This window comes from Humulus lupulus, chromosome 5 (assembly GCF_963169125.1).
Source record: "Humulus lupulus chromosome 5, drHumLupu1.1, whole genome shotgun sequence".
In the NCBI taxonomy this organism is placed as follows: domain Eukaryota; kingdom Viridiplantae; phylum Streptophyta; class Magnoliopsida; order Rosales; family Cannabaceae; genus Humulus; species Humulus lupulus.
This window is the reverse complement of record NC_084797.1, coordinates 244,165,495-244,184,558: the sequence shown is the minus strand read 5'-3', so window position 1 is coordinate 244,184,558 and position 19,064 is coordinate 244,165,495. Positions and strand designations below refer to the sequence as shown.

The 19,064-nt window shown below is 32.4% G+C and overlaps 2 protein-coding genes across 3 annotated transcripts; one reads left to right on the top strand and one right to left on the bottom strand.

Annotated features, from left to right (window-relative positions):
• The first annotated feature begins 6,499 nt into the window (after positions 1–6,499).
• LOC133778739 (chaperone protein dnaJ 13) lies at positions 6,500–10,978 on the top strand. Its single transcript, XM_062218755.1, has 13 exons — positions 6,500–6,735; positions 6,821–7,107; positions 7,198–7,395; positions 7,478–7,592; positions 7,777–7,863; positions 8,220–8,308; positions 8,504–8,588; positions 8,706–8,759; positions 8,985–9,065; positions 9,956–10,033; positions 10,143–10,385; positions 10,515–10,622; positions 10,703–10,978. The coding sequence occupies exons 1-13, from the start codon at positions 6,592–6,594 to the stop codon at positions 10,757–10,759; spliced, it is 1,626 nt and encodes a 541-aa protein (XP_062074739.1). The 5' UTR covers positions 6,500–6,591; the 3' UTR covers positions 10,760–10,978.
• A 2,088-nt stretch (positions 10,979–13,066) lies between these two features.
• On the bottom strand, positions 13,067–18,054 carry LOC133778738 (protein arginine N-methyltransferase 1.6). Of its 2 annotated transcripts, XM_062218753.1 has the most exons (14): positions 17,604–18,054; positions 17,293–17,515; positions 17,061–17,186; positions 16,551–16,715; positions 16,350–16,468; positions 16,174–16,253; positions 15,489–15,757; positions 15,116–15,352; positions 14,816–14,889; positions 14,610–14,703; positions 14,343–14,492; positions 14,188–14,262; positions 13,579–13,675; positions 13,067–13,467 (listed from the first exon to the last, which is right to left on the bottom strand). In XM_062218753.1, the coding sequence occupies exons 1-14, from the start codon at positions 17,939–17,941 to the stop codon at positions 13,310–13,312; spliced, it is 2,205 nt and encodes a 734-aa protein (XP_062074737.1). In that variant the 5' UTR covers positions 17,942–18,054; the 3' UTR covers positions 13,067–13,309. The 2 variants fall into 2 exon arrangements, with proteins under 2 accessions (XP_062074737.1, XP_062074738.1); XM_062218754.1 differs by lacking the exon at positions 14,188–14,262.
• Positions 18,055–19,064: the final 1,010 nt, after the last annotated feature.

The window sequence follows — 19,064 nt, the reverse complement described above, 5'->3', positions numbered from 1 at the left end:
GTTACGAGTATATTTGGCGTATATGTGATATATGTGTAGGACCACATCATTATGTGGATATATTTGGGTTACTCGGCACGAGACGATCCTAGTAAGCAAAGTAGCAGTTTAGTCATAACGAGGTCAAATACTGGGCTTGGGTTGAGCCTAGGAGTGATTTGGGGCCAAAGACTTTGGGGAAGTCGGAATAGGAGAGCACTCATCTTGGGGTGGGCTTACTACTTAGATGCTTTCAATAGTTATCTGCTCCGCACTTGGCTACCCAGCGTTTACCATGGGCATGATAACTGGTACACCAGAGGTGCGTCCTTCCCAGTCCTCTCGTACTAGGGAAAGGTCCTCTCAATGCTCTAACGCTCACACTGGATATGGACCGAACTGTCCCACGACGTTTTGAACCCAGCTCACGTACTGCTTTAATGGGTGAATAGCCCAAAAATGGGGGAATTATTTGGTAATTATTTGAGGATATTGGAAGTAATGATAATTGTGAGACGTAAATTATGATTAACAGGATAAGCGGCAAATGACAAATTTACCCTTCACGGCTTAAAAGGGCAAGGCTTAGGCTAAGGGGCATTATGGTCATTCTGTGTTAAGTTAGTGACTTAGTCACTTTTCTTCAGCCAAAGGAAACCTTAATACAGCAAGGCTTAGGCTAAGGGGCATAACTGTTATCCTTCCATCTCGTACTCCCTTTTCTCTCTAAGTGGGGGTTGAAGTTTGAAAGGAAGCTTGGATTTTTGGAGTAGAATTTTGGGTTTAAGGCTTGGGGAAAGTGTAGGAAAGCTTGAGGATCGCTAGGAACCCATCTTCAATGAGTAAGGTAATGGTTTTAACCCTTGATTCTCTCCGATTTTCTGAGTTCTTACTCTGTTCTTGGTGCTCTTGAGTTTTACAAACTCAAGACTTGGATTATGAGTTCCTGTGAAGATTTTGGGTATTTGTTGTTGCTTTAATGTTACTAAGTTATTGGGTAAACTGTTTGGATGATTGAAATGTTGATTTGAGGGGTTTGGGACCTGTTGGGGTCGGATTTGAAGCTTTAAGGTTCGGTGAGATTCTGGAAAAAACCCAAAATTTTGTGTTGCTGGCATCAGCATAGCAACGCTAGGTAGGTAACGCTACAGCACTAGTCTGATGGGTAGTTTAAGTGTCTGACTTTAGCTCTGTAGCGCCCAGTAGGTAGCACTATAGCGCTACACAGTTTTCAGGACTTGAATTTTCAGTACTTTTTGGGGTTTTGGCCCGAGGGCTTGGGGGACGATTCCACCACCTTGTTTGGTGGGATTGTAGGTCCTGAGAGCGCGGGATTGGTCTCGGGGTTAAGTTTTGGAACTTGAACTCATTGAAATGTCGTTTATGGTTGTGACTAGGTTGCTGCTAGGGCTTGAGACAGGATCGTGATCGAGGGTCATTCATTGGTAGCCTGTACTTGGACCAAATGTAAGAAAACTACACCTAGTATTTGATACATGTGATTATGGCTTGGCCCGAATTATTGAACAAGGATGTGAATAGGGTATGAACACCTGATGATTATGCTTGTGACTGTTGATTAAGCATGTTGAATGCTTTTTATTTGAAAATCTCATATATGATATATGCATGTCTGCATTATCTTATTGAGAAAGACTTGACTTATTAGTCAAGGACGACAATAGTGTGTTGAGCGCTGGTCGTTTTGGTTAGGTTATGTAGGAGTGCATCATACGCTTGTTTGACCCAATGGTCGTGGAAAACTCAGCGCCAAATACGTTGGACCAGCTCCAAGGCTGGTTATACAGAGGATAGGGCAAAGGGCCCCTGGGTGACTTATTAGTCTTATATCCTAGGGCTATGCCCCATAATTGACTTATTAGTCAAGGATGGCCCTAGCACGTTGAGTGTTGGTCGTAAAGTATTGACTTATTAGTCAAGGACGGCCCTAGTATGTTGAGTGCTGGTCGTAAAGCATTGACTTATTAGTCAAGGACGGCCTTAGTACGCTGAGTGTTGGTCGTAAAGCATTGACTTATTAGTCAAGGATGGCGATAGTGCGCTGAGCACTGGTCGATATGGTTATGCATAACCAGGAGTGTGACATACACTTGATCGACGTGTGCTATGTGGTGCAGGTAAAGGCAAAAGAAAGCTGGACCATCCTTGAGTTGGAGAGCTTAGGTGATGACGTGTACATATGTAGCTGCTCGACCAATACCTGGGTGAGGTTTGAAAGAGGAACTAGGGCTAAACCCTGTTTTGCCGCTTAGATCGGCCGGTTGTAAATATTTTGTTGTAATAAACCTTTAAATTATATTTTTTTGGATCCCAATGTATATAGTAAACGTTCTAATGAAACGTTATATCTTAACTAACATTTTTAAGTCCTAAACCGCTAATCATACTTAGTTACACATTTATGGCAAAATGACTCGATTAGCGAGTTTAGCACTGTTTGCAATGTGCACCGTAACGGTCCCTAGAGTTGGGGCGTTACAATAACCATGTTCAACAACCGGGCCAAACCCTAATCACATATATATGTCGTATTGGGTGCAATTTTCTTATTTCTAGTCCAAGCACTAGATAGATAAAAACGACCCTCGAGCACGATCCATCCCTGAGCCCTAGCGATAATGTAGTCACAACCATAAACAATATCCTCATTACGATTCAATCCCATAAACAAACTCTGGGACCAATACCGTGCCTTCGGGGCCTCCACCTCCACCCAACGGGGTGGTGGAATCATCTCCCAAGACCCTAAGTTCTTCCCAAGCTCTAAAAGTGAGGCTTGTTGAAATTGGCATAGGGCAGGGGCGCCCAAACAAAACAAAGAGCCCCCAAGGAACTCCTCTACATATGATGTAATTTTATAAAATTTAGAATAATTATAAATGTATATTTAAAAAAAAAAAAACTCATCAAAGTTTAAGAAACTATAAAGTTAGGGGAAAAAACAAGTAAAAGATGAAAAGAAAAATAAAACAATGTTGGATGGAGAACTCATTTCTTAGGTCATCTACAACTAGACGACATATCACAATTTTGGTGTTGTTTTCATACCAAATCAATTACAACTGAACTGCATAATCTTCACTAATGGTGGGACACTGTAGCAACAACAAAAATATTTTTTGGTTTTTTTTTTTTTTTTAATTTTAATACTAATATATTAACACACACATATATATATATATATAATAGATGTTATGATTTAATAAAATAACATAGTGCTGGAATAAAAAATATATTTTTTTGTGTAACTTTTAATGTTATGGTTGAAATTGAAAAAAAAATATAGTGCTAAAATTTCATTATTTTAGTGTTGAACCAACACCAAAATGTTTATTGTGGTTGAAGTCGACCTTAATAATAAATTTCAAATAGATAATAGGGAATTTACTTATTTGGTATTATGTGTTTTTCCAAAATATCGGTTTGATATATTCTGTTTTTAATAATGTTTATATAGTATTTTGTATTTTAAAATCATATACATTTGATGTTCTGAACTCAAATTTGATAAATAAAATTTTATCAATATGACAAAACTGTCACAAATTATATATAATTAAGTAATTAAATTTGAATTTAGAACTCATATAATTAAGAACAACTCGATTAAATTAATTAAATTTAAATTTAAAATACTATGTAAGATTTCAAAATATATAACACTAAATGAGTTTTATTGTAAACGTAACGTAACAAAACATTGGAAAAAAATAATTACCTACCCTAGATAATACCATATCAAAAGTATCCCCACAACGACTTTTTTATGTATACTATGCACAAAATAATTTGTAGTACCATTTAGGATGTGAAAGTTTTTTGGAATCATGTGATAAAAACATATGATCAATATTCATTACTTTAATTTTATTGCACTCATTTAATTCAATTTATATTTTCTAGTTATTCCCTTTTATTTTAATTAAAAGAAAATATAAAATTACACCTAAATTTCTTAAATTAATCTATCTTCAAAATTATTGAAATTATATATAAAACTGGTACGTATCATACTTTTATTACGATTAATTTTTTGAATTTAAATTATATTAATATTTATCTAAAAGTTGGTTTCAATTTGTTTTTTTTTTAAAACACTTTTGAAACGAGCTTCTCATCTATAAATATGGACAACTCAAAAAAAAAAAAGAGTGATGACGTGGCAAATTTGTTATATATCATCCATTTAGAGATTATAATGGAATCAAATTTTCTTGGAGTGATTGAGGTTGACAACAATGAGATCATTTATTAATCTTTCATTAGTTCTATTATTAGGAAAATCAACTATTAGGAAAATCATTGACATTTGTAACGAATTTATAGCTGTATCATTTAAATATTGTCCTAGAGTTTCTAAAGTGTTCTAATATTTATCAATGATATTCTTTTGATACTTTTTTTTATTATTATTCTTTTGAGTTTTTTTCCACTAGATTTTGCTTAAGGTTTTAAGAAGATTTTGCTTAAGGTTTTAAGAAGGCCAAATAACTTAAAAAAAATGTTTTATATTGTATTATTACTATTATTAAAAACAAATCTAGAATATTGCTCTTTCATAAAATATTAAAACAAAATAAGAGACTATACTATGTTGGAATTTGTGTTTTCTCTCATAATTTGTTTGGACCATGTGTTTTAACAAATTAGTTTTAGAGTCTATATTTTGTAAAATGATTTAAATAGACACCTAAACCTAATTTTGATGAACAAAAGATTAAATATAACAACATAATTGTCACGCACAATGATTACACTTTTGTTTTGAGTTGTTAGTTTGGTAAGTTATTTATGCTTTTAGTTCAAAAAAGTTCGATCGAAATCGGGTTCATGGATCTATTTGAACTATTTTACAAAACACAAAATCCAAAAAATAATTTATTAAAACACAGTGTCCATACAAGTAATGAGAACACACATGGTCCAAAATGGTATAATTTCAAAAAACAAATCTAGAACACATTAATTATTTAACAAATATTATAATATAGAGTAAATTGCGGCTAAAATACTCAATATATTTAAAATGTTGTACTTCTATACCCAATTTTTTTTTGTGGTAAATATTCTCAATGTCTTCAAAATAATGCATTTTTATACCCATATTATTTTTTGGCAGTAAATATACCCAATATTTTTAAAATATTGTAATTTTATACTTATTTTTTTATTATTATTTTGATAAATAATAAGAAAGTGAAAGAAACATATAGGTTTTTAATTTTAAATTATTTTGTCCTTCTTATTCTTTCTTAAAATAATAAACAAAATCATTTAAAATTTAAAATTTAATCAAATTAAAACTTATATTTTTCCTTCATTTTTTTTAAGAACTTATATTTTAAATGGATGGAAAAATATAAGTTTTCAATTATTTTTTTAATTTAAAATAGTTATTTTGAGAAAGAATAAGAAAGAGAAATAATATAAAATTTAAAAAATAATTAAAAACATATATTTTCCTTCACTTTCTTATTATTTCTCAAAATAATTAAAAAAAAAAGTACAAAAGTGCAACATTTAAAAAACATTGTATATATTCTTCAATTATTAATGTGTAATTTGAATAATACCATAAATGTGTTGTATCTTAAATCTTAAAAATGGTAGTTTGTGATCTAAAATGTTATCATATTATATATATATATTTTAAAACTGTAAACAATGTTTATATTTTCTAAAAAACTACAAACAATATTTTAGTTTAATTTTCTTTTTAATGTGTTTATGTCATTCTTTTATATATAATAATGTTTATTTATTTAAAATTTATATGACAATCATACAAATTTAATAAATTCTATAAATAAAACTAAACAAACGTGCATAGCATATTACTTGTATCTATTATATATAAATATGTACATATGACAATGTAAAAAGAAAAGAAAAATCTTATAACATTTTGGATTTTTGTATTTTAACTTAATTCTACAATAAATTTTCTATTTTTAAAAAAATACATTTTTGATTCTTATGTTTTATCAAATAATTAAAAATAGTCCTCTAATATCGAATTTAGTCAAAATAATTTCAAATATAATTATATTACCTTTCATCTTATAAATGAATTAATTAAAATTAAAACAAAAATAATTTAAAACCTTAATTAAAGCAAAAACAAATATTTATAATTATTAAAAATATATTTTAATCAATTTAAAACTTAAAAAAGATTGTTAAAAATATAAAATAATATTAATATTAAAATTAAAACCTATGTTCTAACCTAATTTATTATTTTATTTTATTTTATTTAAAAAAAAAAAACAATGTTCTTCTTCTTTCTCAATCCCTCAACAATCTCGTCAGCCACTAAACAATCTTAAAATAATGAGATGGAAAGTGGTGAATTACAAAAATGTAAAGATAAATCGTAATTTTGAAAAATTATGGGCTCAATGGTAAGCCCAAAAGTTTCTGAAACATTTGGGCTAAATGTGTAAAAAAGCCCAAATAGATTATAATGGTTGAAGCTGAGGTCGAAGATGATGACGTAATGTCAATTACTGCTAACTAAAACCCCAAATCAAAAGCTCTGCAAAACCCTAAAACAGGAAGAAGAAGAAGAAGAAGAAGAAGAAGAAGGCGATGAAAGAGGAGGAGGGAGGCCCTCCCAATAAGGAGCTTTACGCACTCCTTCACATATCACCGGAAGCCTCCGATGAAGAAATCCGAAAAGCTTACCGCCAATGGGCCCAAGTCTATCACCCTGACAAGTACCAAGCTCCCCATGTATCTATCTAACTATTCTACTCTCTTCTCCATTATCATCATTGATTGCTTTGGTTTCCTGTTTTGATCATTTACTGGGTTTCAGATGAAGGACATTGCTACTGAGAACTTCCAACGCATATGCGAAGCCTATGAGATTTTATGCGATGAGAATAAAAGGCAAATTTATGATATTTATGGTATGGAAGGGCTCACCTCTGGTTTGGAGCTTGGTCCCAATCTCAATAAAGCACAGGAGATTAAAGAAGAGCTCGAACGATTGAAACGAAGGAAAGAAGAAGAGAAAATCTCTACTCATTTACGACCCTCTGGTACAATTCACGCTAGTATGTCTTTGCCTCACTTTCTTCACGGTGATGGCTTCATGAGAGGGTATGTCAAGTCTTCTTCTTTTCCTTCTTTTCTCCGTGTTTTTTGTTACACTCGTGTATTGATTTGAATTTGCCCAAAAAACAATGTCAGCATGGCTATGAGGAGTGATGTTCAGTCTCAGATATCAAAGAAAAATACTCTTGCAATCGCTGGAAATTTGGAAGTTAATGGTAATGCCGGCGGTGGAGCTGCCACGGCGGTGTTTAGGCATCAGATTTCTTCAGTTTCTTCCATTGAGTTGTTGGCTTCAGCTGGGTTACACGCCCTTGTTGGAATCCACTCTACTCGGTAAGCTCAATTGCTTTTTTTTTTGGTGAGGTTGAAGTGATTTTTTTTATCAGTAGACTGACTTCGTTGTTTGTATGTTCAGTCATTTATCTCTGCACTCAACTGCTACAATTGCATTTGCAATGTCTTTGAGAGATGGTTCGTTGAATCTCACTAATACTTGGACCCGCCAACTTTCTGACACTGCAACTGGAAATGTATGTAGCTTATTAATTTTGTCTTCTATTTCTTATCATTATGGCAGTGTCAAAATTATGTTGCATACACATAAAGCTACCATGTTTACTCAGATCATTATACAATCTCGTACAATTTTATTCTATGGATTAATCTGGTTACTAATCCTTTTTACTTATTAATTTATTGCCTGCTATGTAACAGATACAACTTGGTTTAGGCCCGGAATCATCTATTTCGGTTGGATGGCAAAAGAAAGCAAAGGAAATGTCAGCCTCCGGAGAAGTAAAGGTACTTGTTTATGGCCTTTTTTACTTCGTTTACCTCCCCTGGAAAGAAGCTTGTAGAACTTGTACAAAGAAAGCTAGTATTTTTAACTCTCCATATCAGTGGGATGGGGGAATAGTGAAGCACAAAATTTTAGTATGGCACGATGCTAGGACAGTATACTAGTTTCATTTTGTTAATCTATATGCTCGTTGCGTGTAAAATTATTGCGTACTTTTGCTAGCTATTGATTACTCGTAAAATATGCACACTCCTCTTCTCCTATTATGCACACAAATTTCTTTTTATTTGTTGGTTGGGACTCATCAATTATTCTTTGTATTTCATATTTCCTCTTTCATCATGTTCCACTACCACAGTTTGGCACCAGTTCTTTTGGGGCATCAGCTCATTACACTCACAGATTTTCATCCAAGTCTCATGGCCGTATTGCAGGCAAAGTTGGGAGGTATTTGCAAAGTAGATAGTATTTTAGTTTAGATGCTATTATGCTGTCATTTGTATTTGTCATTCCATAAATCTTTTGCTTTTGTTGGGTACTTTTGCTTTCTTCTTTTTATTTTTAGATAATAATCATTAATAGCATTATCTTAATTGGAATTGTGGTGTGTGTACCTTTAACTTTTGAATCTTACTGTTGCAGCACCAATCTTGAGCTTGAAGTTGGTGGGGGAAGGAAGATATCTAGTTTCAGCACTGTCCGCATGATGTATACAATAGGAATTCAGGTTTTGCAAACATAAAATTGATTTGATTAGCTTTATCTTGATAGTGATACCTAGGATTTTTGGCTTCATGTGCACTAATATCAACAAACCTAATGTTCATTCTTTTCTTGTTTGCAGGGTATTTTTTGGAGATTTGAATTGCACCGGGGTGGTCAAAAGTTAATTGTTCCAGTAAGCACAATCCTACTTCTCATGCTATGAACCTGTGTATGCTGAGGCATGGATGCAAATTTGAGCTATATATATCTTGATATAAAGTCATTTAGCAGTCATCTTTACCTTTCCTTATAAATTTTGTTTTAATTATTTAATATAAAGTTGATTGCTTTTCATATATTACTTTTTATTTTTCTAGAGTGTTTTATTGCTATTAATGCTGACCTCCTTTACTTGCAGGTTTTACTAACCAGGCATTTAAATCCAGTGTTTGCAACTGGAGCTCTCATTGTCCCAACATCATTGTACTTTATATTAAAGGTTTATACCCATGCCAAACTCATGTTTTTGACTAAACTATCAAGCTATTCAAGTGTTTGTCATACATATTTTTTCTTTCCTATTTTCTGTTTTTTTGTTTTTTTTGGCAAGAGCTTAAATAAATAGATATATAACTTGAACTTCTTCTGTTGAAACTTGAAACTTTATACAATCTTTGGGCACAATGCCTTTTTTTTCCCTGGCAGTAAAGCATCCGGCTTAATCAATAATCAATAATCAATGTTTAGAAAGACCCAAAATAAAAATCTTGTATAAATAGGCCCAAAAAAAACTTATTTTAAACTTATGATTTGTCAAGTAATGATGAATTGGAATATGATTTCTAAATCATCGTCCCATTACTACTAAAGTTTGTTCTAGGATAGTAGAATCTAGGATTCTAGTTCTAGAAACAAAAGTTAACTTTATTTTAGAACTTTAGATAATTGATGAGATATCTATGTTTGAGTTTTATGACATTTTTTATTCTATGTTTGAGTTTTATTAGACACATTGATCTTACTTTATATCTTTTTAGATGTTATAAAAATATTTTTTAATTTAATATTTGAGACGTACGCCTCCCCTCACAAAAACAAAACACCTTGAGGCGTAAAAGCATTGTCAATAATAATGTTCATAATCCGTCCTTTTGGGATTTAATCAAACTTTTAACTGAAACATTATACTAGTTAACATTTTTTCTTTGGTTTCTCTACAAAGATTTTCAGGCACCATTTCTTGTTATTATGTCTTGTGAAACTGCCAGGATTATTTTCTATATTATATTTTAAATGGATTAAGAAGTCGAAGTTCTAGGATCATAAATTGAATAAATGATTATTTTTTTATATGATATTTTAAATCGTCGTACTCTTTGTTGCTTGCAGAAATTTGTTTTCAAACCATACTACCTGAAGAGGGAAAAGCAGAAAGCCTCGGAGAATATGGAAAAGACTTCCGCAAAGGTATGGTCTGATTCGGCTGACACGAGTGAGATTGATAAAGGCTTGCACACTGTGTGTTGGTATTTATATAAATATACATATTTTTCATATTCAAGTCCCTTCTATGTAGGTTCAAGAGTCAAGAGCCGCAGCTGAGAAAGCCCAGCAGTTACTACAAAATGTAGCCAATAGGAAAAAAACTAGGCAATTAGAGAGAGGTGGACTGGTGATTACTAAAGCAGTCTATGGAAGCTCTAAAGCTTTGAAGAAAATTAATGAACCTGTAGAAGCAAACGAGGACGAATCAGCTTCACAAATCATAGATGTCACCTTACCTCTTAATTTTCTGGTCAATGATTCTGGCCAGCTCAAGGTATACTATTACTATATCTACATTCTTATTATTATTATACATATTGACATCATAAATACATGTAATTTGGTAACTTTAGTCTCCAAAACCTCTTTGAAATTTGATCGTCATCACCATCTGCTGGTGCAGCTTCACGAAGGCGTAAAGAAGTCGGGGATCATGGGTTTCTGTGATCCTTGTCCTGGAGAAGGCAAGCAGTTGTATGTGGAGTACACTTGTGGTGATGGGAGATATAAGGTACAGTTTAATCAAGTTTTTTGGTGATGAATGTGTTGGTTCTTTTGCTGTATTGGCTAACCACAAAGTGTTTGTTTCAGGTGGTGGTTGATGATTTTGGGGAGTTAATAATACCTCAAGAAGGCCATAGAGTTTAAATATACAACACAATTAATTGACACTTGAAATTTACAAACCTACTTTTGGTTACAACCTCTTGCAATTTTGCATGTTTTATACACCTTTGAGGTGATCTAACAACCAATCAATCATTTTTCTTTTGTATACATTACATTAATTTTCTCTTGGACTCAAGTCTGTTGGGGTATCTCATTTCCTTTTTCAAAGTGAAATAAAAGCCATTGATTTATTATTAATTTTCACAAATGCTACTAATTTGCTAAATGTACACTTTTCTTTTTGAGTTTCTAGCAAGCCATACGTACTCTACTCTTTATCTTAAAACCACATTTAAAAATTGGTATACATTTATCAATTAATTGGAGATTAAAAGTTGGAGTGTATTATTTGGTGTTAAAGTTTTTTGGAAAAATTACATGTCCCTCTGTAATTTAATTTTTTTTTTGTTTTATACGGTATATTACATTAATTACAAAAATACGGATGCCCCCAACCGTATATATGTTGGCCCTTCTTTTCTTTGTGCGGTTGATGTATAATTTCAAACTAAATTATATTTATGTATTTATATCCATTAACTTTGACTATAAGAGATAATATATATAAAAATTATTTTCTTTCACTGATCTCTTTTTAATTTTTTTTGTTGTTGCTTTTTTGTCTCCATTCTTAATGAGAATTCAGGTGTACCAAATAATATAACAATACTACCTTCAATAAAGTAGATTGATTTATTTTTATTTAAAATGAATATATTTATTAATATTAAAATAAATATTTATATAATTACTCAAAATAAATAAATATTTATACAAGTTAATATCAAATTAATTGAAATTAAACTTAAATTTATAAATCTTTGTAACAATCATGTTAAATCAATTTATAAATATTTATGTAAATGATAGTTACAAAAATAAATTTTTTGGTTGTGAAATTAGTTTTGTAAACTGTTGTTATAAAAATGTAAAACTGGTTTAAAAAAATATTGTATTTCACCATTATATATATATATTTAATAAAGTGTTTTTAGAAATAATAAATATCTTAAATTTATATTTTTAAGTTATATAGCATAAATATGAAGGTTCTTGTAATTTTTTGGTACAATATTGTAACAATATGGAAAAGTATAATATTTTTATGTATATTTTTGTTATGATTTCTTAACTATAAAATATTTTCGTAATTGTTAGTTACAATTTAAAAAAAAAATATATATGTTACTTGTTTAATGCAATTTAACATTTTAACTTAGTTTTATATATTTTTGTATGTTATACGTTAACTAAATTCACAACTTACTTTTAAAAATATTAGTCACAAATATAAAAATTCTCAGTTATGTAAATCATTGTTACAAAAAAAAAAAAAAAATAGCGACGAATTATTTTGTAAATATTGTGTTACAAAAATGTAAAACTTGTTTACAAATATGTAAAACTTAGTTATATATTAGTAAATGTTGTTTACAAAAATATTTTTATGTTGCTGGTTTACGTATCTGTAACACATGTTTACGAATTTGTAATGACTATTAACAAAAAAGTTGTATTTTACTGTTACTCCGTATTTACACTTTTGCCACTCCATGATTTTCATAAAAGTTCCGTATTTTTGTAATCTACCGTATTTTTCATATATTTTTTAAATGTTAATGTATTTTTGTAAATTTCCCAAGTTTTTTAGTCCAAGCTCTTTTGAGGTGGCCTTTATGAAGTTGGACTCATTCTATTAAACTTCAAGGCCTAGCTAGATATTCAAATCTCTAAATTATAAATATTCACACCCAAATAAAAATAAAAAGAAAGAGGTGACTTTGGTAATTAGAGTAATAATTAAAAGGTAACCTTTCATGTTTCTTTGGACTATTTTGATACACATGGTCCTAACTTAATCTTTGACCAAAAAAGGCACAGAAAATGATGTAATAATCTTTTCTCCAAAGTGAAATTTATTCATGGAGATCTAATATCACTTAGTTAATACAAAGTTTTATTTTCTCTTAATATTATAATAGACTGTCATTTAAAAAAAATATGTTGTTGGATCATGTGTTTTGTCAAATAATTAAAAATTATCCCTAAATCCACTCGATCAAAATAATTTTGCTCTCAGACTTTATTTACGAGGTGGGATCATCGACTTATAAAATATGTGAATTAGTAACATTTTTTACCATTGACTTAGAAAATATTTTGACTGAATTCAAATTCAGATGACTATTTTTAATCATTTTACAAAATATAAGGTCTAAAAATATATAAAAATGTATTTTTTTTTTAAATTAGAGGATGCATCATGGAATTAACGCAAAACACAAGAACCCAAAATCCATTATTCATGGATGAGTTGAATTGAAGTAATCAGATAATTCAAACTTCGATCTAATTCACCTACCACAGTAGAAAAAAAATGCAAAAGCCACATTAGAAGTTGTAAGACTTGTTTAAACTATCAAAAGAGACAAAATCCCATTTGCCAGAAATGGGATGTTAGGCTAAAATTGTATTGTAGTTCAAAGATTCTTACAGAAGATGAGTGTCAATAGTCAAAAGCAGCAGTCACTATGAGAAAACATGTCTGACAATGAGTTCACCATTTGATGGCTCAAACGATGCCTCCATTACTGCATGACAACATTCACTTGGACTTGATGATCCTTCTATTCCAACTGCCGCAGGTGTGGCCAAAAGCTTTACTCCTTGCTTCCAATATCTCTCATCTGACATCAGAATATATATTTTTTTTTCATTTGAGAACTGAGTTCAATTGAGGTAAGCAATCTAGGTAGTTTTTAACATAAGAGTGTGGGAAGTAACTGTTTTTTTTTTACCTGGACCGGTAGATAAGATGACAGAATTCTCTGAATCCATCACCCAGTCTATCCATAGAGCAAAGCCATGGCACATCCCAGGTTCAACAAATTCAACCTATCAAGAAGGTTTTGCATATGAGTGAACTAAAACTCAGCTTCCAATATGTTAGAATGTGGAAAGTGGTCTAGAAGTAAAATGAAATGTACTCATGCTCTTATGTATTGTTGAATGTACTCACACACTTTCTATGTGAGATATTTTTTCTCGAACATCCCCCTCAAGATGGTGGCTATTTTTGCTCACCAATCTTGGACGACTCGATCACAAGTGACTCTTTTTGGCTCACTATCCCCGAATCACAAGTGATTCTTTTTGGCTCTTGATACCATGTTAGAATGTGGAAAGTGGTCTAGAAGTAGAATGAAGTGCATGGTAAGAAGCATGATATTCCATCTCAAAACCAATTAGTGATGAGTGGAGTAACCCATGCTCTTATGTATTGTTGAATGTAGGATATTTTTTCTCTAACACAATAGCCATTGTTGAAATTCTATATTCCAACTCACTAGATTACACTAGACAAATACCATTTACAATATTATATTTCAAGGGAAAGTTGTAGACACCTGGAACTGCCCTGAAGATCGGCTTATCGGTTTTGAGAAATCAAACTCCATTACTGTGAATACACTACTGAGTTTCTGAAGAAAAAAATTCAAAGTCACATCTATTTAAGAATAAAAAATATACTATTTTTATTTTAAAAAGATTAGATTGAAACCTTATATTTTCCGGACTGCCAGACAAAACAAGGCAGGCAAGGACCCTCTTGCGGAGTAGGTAATTCACCACATGCCCCTAATGTAGTGTTTGCAACTGAATGATCAAAACCTTCAATCTTATCTAAGCTGCGACGACTATTCCAAAGATCCTGCAGACAAGGTCACAAATAACATAATTTCAGATTCGTTACAAGAATCATTAGTAACATACCTTGGTGTAGCACTATTGTTTTTTCTCATAGGGGTAACCAATGACCAAAACTTACAGGAAGAGACATGGCACAAGCCTTCAAAATCCCTTTACAAGGCATCATCAATGCATCTTCAGAGAGGACAGAGTTGAGTATTGTCCTTTCCTTCCTTTTATGCCAGCCAAAACCAAGAATAATGAATTCAAGAGCAATTAGATATACTGATGCCAGAAAAGTAACAAAGGAAATCATTTGAAACACAACAATTTTTTCTTAATTACCAAAATCGCAAGTTATGCCACGGAAGCATGCCCTCAGTTCCACTATAGAAAGGTTCTCCAATTAACAAGTCAACCTACAATCAACATTACATATTCAGTTTGTAATCATTTTCAGCAGTAACATCTCCTTCCTTGCTAAACAATTATTTATTTCTAACATCTGGAGAAATTACACATGTATATACAAACATAAAAAGTCTATGTAATGACCATACTTGTCATAGTAGTATCAATCTTCTCATAGATCCATAAGATCACATACAAGGTGGTGTACAGTCTAAATTAGGAAAAGAAAATTACCTTTTGGTGGTGTGTATCAAGCACACTCAAGAGTGATTGCTTCTTTTCAAGTACTTGTACACGATCCATGGAGAAGCCATTTGCATCAGCAACAGCTTGCAAATATTGAGCACCCTTGGCTCGCAGGCCTGGCAACAATGATATTACGTTTGATGTTTTTGAAAGCTGTGCGATGAGGATTGTTAAGAAAACACTATCATCTGCAACAACGCATAGTGGATCAATTCTTCCCTTTAACTGAGAAGAAGACCATACATGACAAGAAAGCAAGGTGTCAACATTCAGAAAACAACGGATGACAAACTCAGACCTTGTTGTCGATTAAACTTCTGTGATATTGAGTGAGATAAAGAAAGAAACAAAGATAGCTTACCGCACTTCTTATGGCTGTTAACATGATTCCCCTCCATTCATTGTCGCCATAGATTGCAATTCTTTCTGGTGAAAGTAAGAGCTGAAAATCTCCACCTTTAATGCCATGCATTTTAACATCAGTTTGTGATTGTTTGTCAAGATTATACGAGATGCTAGTTTCATCATGAACAGCGTGCAAATGAACCTCTTGATCATTGGATATGGGAATGCCTTGGCCTGGAACAAACCAGACACACTGTTTCCAGTGGTCGCACCATCCTTCATCACCTGATGAATCATAAAGAAAAATGCTATGTTACCTTTACCCTTCACCATGTCCTCTAAAGTAACACCAACCATTAGAACACGAGTAATATTTATGGAGAAAAGAGGACACTCATGAAGCATTTCACCCATGAGCATTATTTCCAAATTTTTAAAAGAAAAAATACATGGTAATTTTACTCATATGTTTTGAAATTCAACCAGACACGAGGATTTAAAGCCAAAAATACAACGTTTGAAAGAGAGAAAAAAAAAAGGTGGACGAATTTAAAAATAATAATAAAAAAAAATCATAAAACACTATGCTGCTACACTTTTGCCTTAAATAGTTTTAACCTTCTTCCAAGATTTTCTAAAGCATTACTGAAAAAAGTAGATGAAGTGGTTCCATTCACTAGGAAATAATGTCCACAGCTCACTTTTGTTATTTTGCAAACTAATCCATCTTGGGGCAGTAGAATAAAATATTGTCCCTTCACGATCCAGCTGAAGTACCCACCTGGATATGGAATCACAGCACCAAAGTTATTATAACAATTTTCAGAAGTGAATTCAAGAACAGGAAAAATGTTACCATAGCAATTACAACAATTACCATGAAACTACAGCATGAAGTTGACCATCGTTAGTTGCTTTTATACACAACTGAGTTTCTCCATGACTGTCTGGCCGTTTCCAAAAATCAAATTCAAAAATTTTGAAGGGTTCGGACAGCTGGATGAATTTTAAATTGAGTAGGAAATAAACCATTTGTAAAATTCAAAGAACATCCTTGAAGATCAAATGATATAGTTACCAGTTTTATTTCTTTCTCCATCGCATCACAATGATAAGCATATTGCTGTGGCTTGACACCTAAAATACTATCAACACCAGTTGGAACAAGGCGAATGCCATCTGATGTTTTCGCTTCATTGTTATGCAAATCGTGAAGCCTCCACAAGAACGAGCTTTCTACCAACTGAGGTGGAAAGTGAAAGGTTAAAAAACCAAGAACACAACCACACATGAAAGCCTTGAAATATTGATAGCTCAAAGAATCACTGTAACAAAACTGAACAGAAATGTACATTAAGCAACATAACTTATATAATTGTTTTGAATTCTTCAATCAAAATGAAAATAAAACACAAATCAGGTGGCATGTTATATGTTGAGTTAACAAGATTATTCATCTTTTTTACATTTAATTTTTGATATCAAAATCTCACAAGCAGCCGAATTTGATAAAAGCTAAAGTGTTGAAACAAACACATTGATGAATAACAAATATTAGATACAATACTGAAACTAAGAATTCAATCACCTGGCCATAGGTGGTTGCTCGGTATGGTACAGTTAATGGATTTTCCACTAACAACATGTCATGGGCATGTTGTAGAGAAGGGATCAGCCCTTCACCCAATAATTCTGAGTCAAGTATCTCACTTACCTACACACAAATTTAATGGCAACAATTATAAGTAAAAAACGAAAGATGTCCCATTTAACACAAGCAATTTTGAGTACAACCATATGCAAAGATAGTGTCTACTCACTAAAACATCTGCTCGTGAAGATATATCTACACCAACTTTAAGTTCATCAGAGCGTTTGTTGAATAAATATATGTTTTTTTCCATACCATTGAGTCGCATAACTCTTCTCATAATCTTTACCATTGGAAGGTAAGACTCACAAGCTGTTACCTTCCCCTGAGGCATTGAGGCCCCAGAGCCCATTGCCCGGGCAGCCATCATTGATAACAAACCAGTTCCAGCACTACGCAATAGTTGTAACATATACCATAATCAAAATCAAATTGTGAGAACATTCAAATCACAAAAAAGTTTATTTAGTAAGTAATTACCCAATATCAAGAACATGGCAAGGTGCTGTTATAGTCTTGTTAATGGCCTCGGCGTAGGCTCGATTCCTGGGAGAGTCGTTGAGCATGTCCAAGTACGAGGTCATAGCTAACATGGGTTGTTGCGAGTTTTTAAAAATTTCAGGTCCTTGGTCCTGATCTTCTTCTTCGTCGATCACGACCCACTCGGAGTTGCCAGTGAGTGGGTCGACTCGGAGCTGGAAGGCACGCTGGTTCGAACTGGAGCTCATGGTTCGGGCGGCGGTGACAAGGGAGAGAATGGTCCAAGAAGAACGAGCTGTGATGAAGGGAATGAGCGCTGTGGGCACTAAAGAGAGCATCAGAGTCACACTACTTCCGGACTACTAGGCATGGCGACGGCTATGCTATGTGATTTATGTGCTCAAAACCTTAAAAAAACTAAGTTACACACCTCACTTGACTTAACACTCCACCTCACTTTGGCTTTGCCTTTAAATGTTTCAAATGCACAAAATTTAGACGAAAAAACGAAGTAACATGTTTTTAAGCCAAGTATATTTCTTCAAAGTAAGAAAACAATTACTCATTTTCCTCCAAACAATTACTCAAAGATGGTCACTCTTTTGATAGGAATTTACCACTTTCTTCAAATTAGCAAAATGACATTTTTTTAGTTATTAATTTTTTTAAAAACGGATGATGTGTCATTATTAATCTCAAATTGACACATTAATAAAACACAAACAAAAGCCTTAAAAACCCTTTAGAGAAAGTCTATTTGCAGAACTTTGATGGTGACCAACTCCGATCACCCTCAATGACGAAGATATAGTTATTGTTATATTTTTTTTCTTCTTCTCATTTCCACTATAACTTTTACTTCATTCTTCTCAAATCGCTCGCGTAGACTTGCAGACGAATCTTAACAAAAAAATCCATATGTCATCCTTGCGATAAACCATATTTAACCAAAAATTTAAACAAAAGTTTAGATTTTTTACTTGAAATATCCAAGGATAACATATGAAGTTCCACCTGAAAGGTTTATCAGGATCATTATTAGGATTTGTATGCAAGTCTACACGAGTGATTTGTTCTATAATTTTTTTCATATACCAGCTTTCCCCAATGATATTTGTCAAATATATATATATAATTTGTCCACTAGTTGTAGTCAATATGAATCTATTGTAGTACCGACACTTGAATTTATCATAAACCCACTTAGCAGGTAGATAAAACACAATTTCACTTGTCTTTCGACTTCTCCTCTTTTAGTATACTATCTAGGACATTCGCTACAACCTCTATTTTTATAAACTTAACCTTGAAGTACTTTTTCTTTAATTTGTTGTTTGATGAAAACCACATTCAATTCTTCATGGGTTGGTTTGCCATTAGTATATAATCTAGATACTATTACAAACTCTTGGAGAGAGAACCTCACATGTTTGTCATTTATCAAAAACCACAGTTGATGCT

Excerpts from the sequence above, each read along its gene's own strand:
- LOC133778739 (XM_062218755.1), top strand. The coding sequence starts at position 6,592 with ATGAAAGAGGAGGAGGGAGGCCCTCCCAATAAGGAGCTTTACGCACTC. Across the intron at positions 7,593-7,776 it reads CTGACACTGCAACTGGAAAT|ATACAACTTGGTTTAGGCCC; the intron begins GTATGTAGCTTA and ends GCTATGTAACAG. Across the intron at positions 8,309-8,503 it reads ATTGCAGGCAAAGTTGGGAG|CACCAATCTTGAGCTTGAAG; the intron begins GTATTTGCAAAG and ends TTACTGTTGCAG.
- LOC133778738 (XM_062218753.1), bottom strand. The coding sequence starts at position 17,941 with ATGCTCTCTTTAGTGCCCACAGCGCTCATTCCCTTCATCACAGCTCGT. Across the intron at positions 14,704-14,815 it reads TGGCATAACTTGCGATTTTG|GAAGGAAAGGACAATACTCA; the intron begins GTAATTAAGAAA and ends CTGGCATAAAAG. Across the intron at positions 13,676-14,187 it reads GATCTTCAGGGCAGTTCCAG|GTTGAATTTGTTGAACCTGG; the intron begins GTGTCTACAACT and ends CCTTCTTGATAG.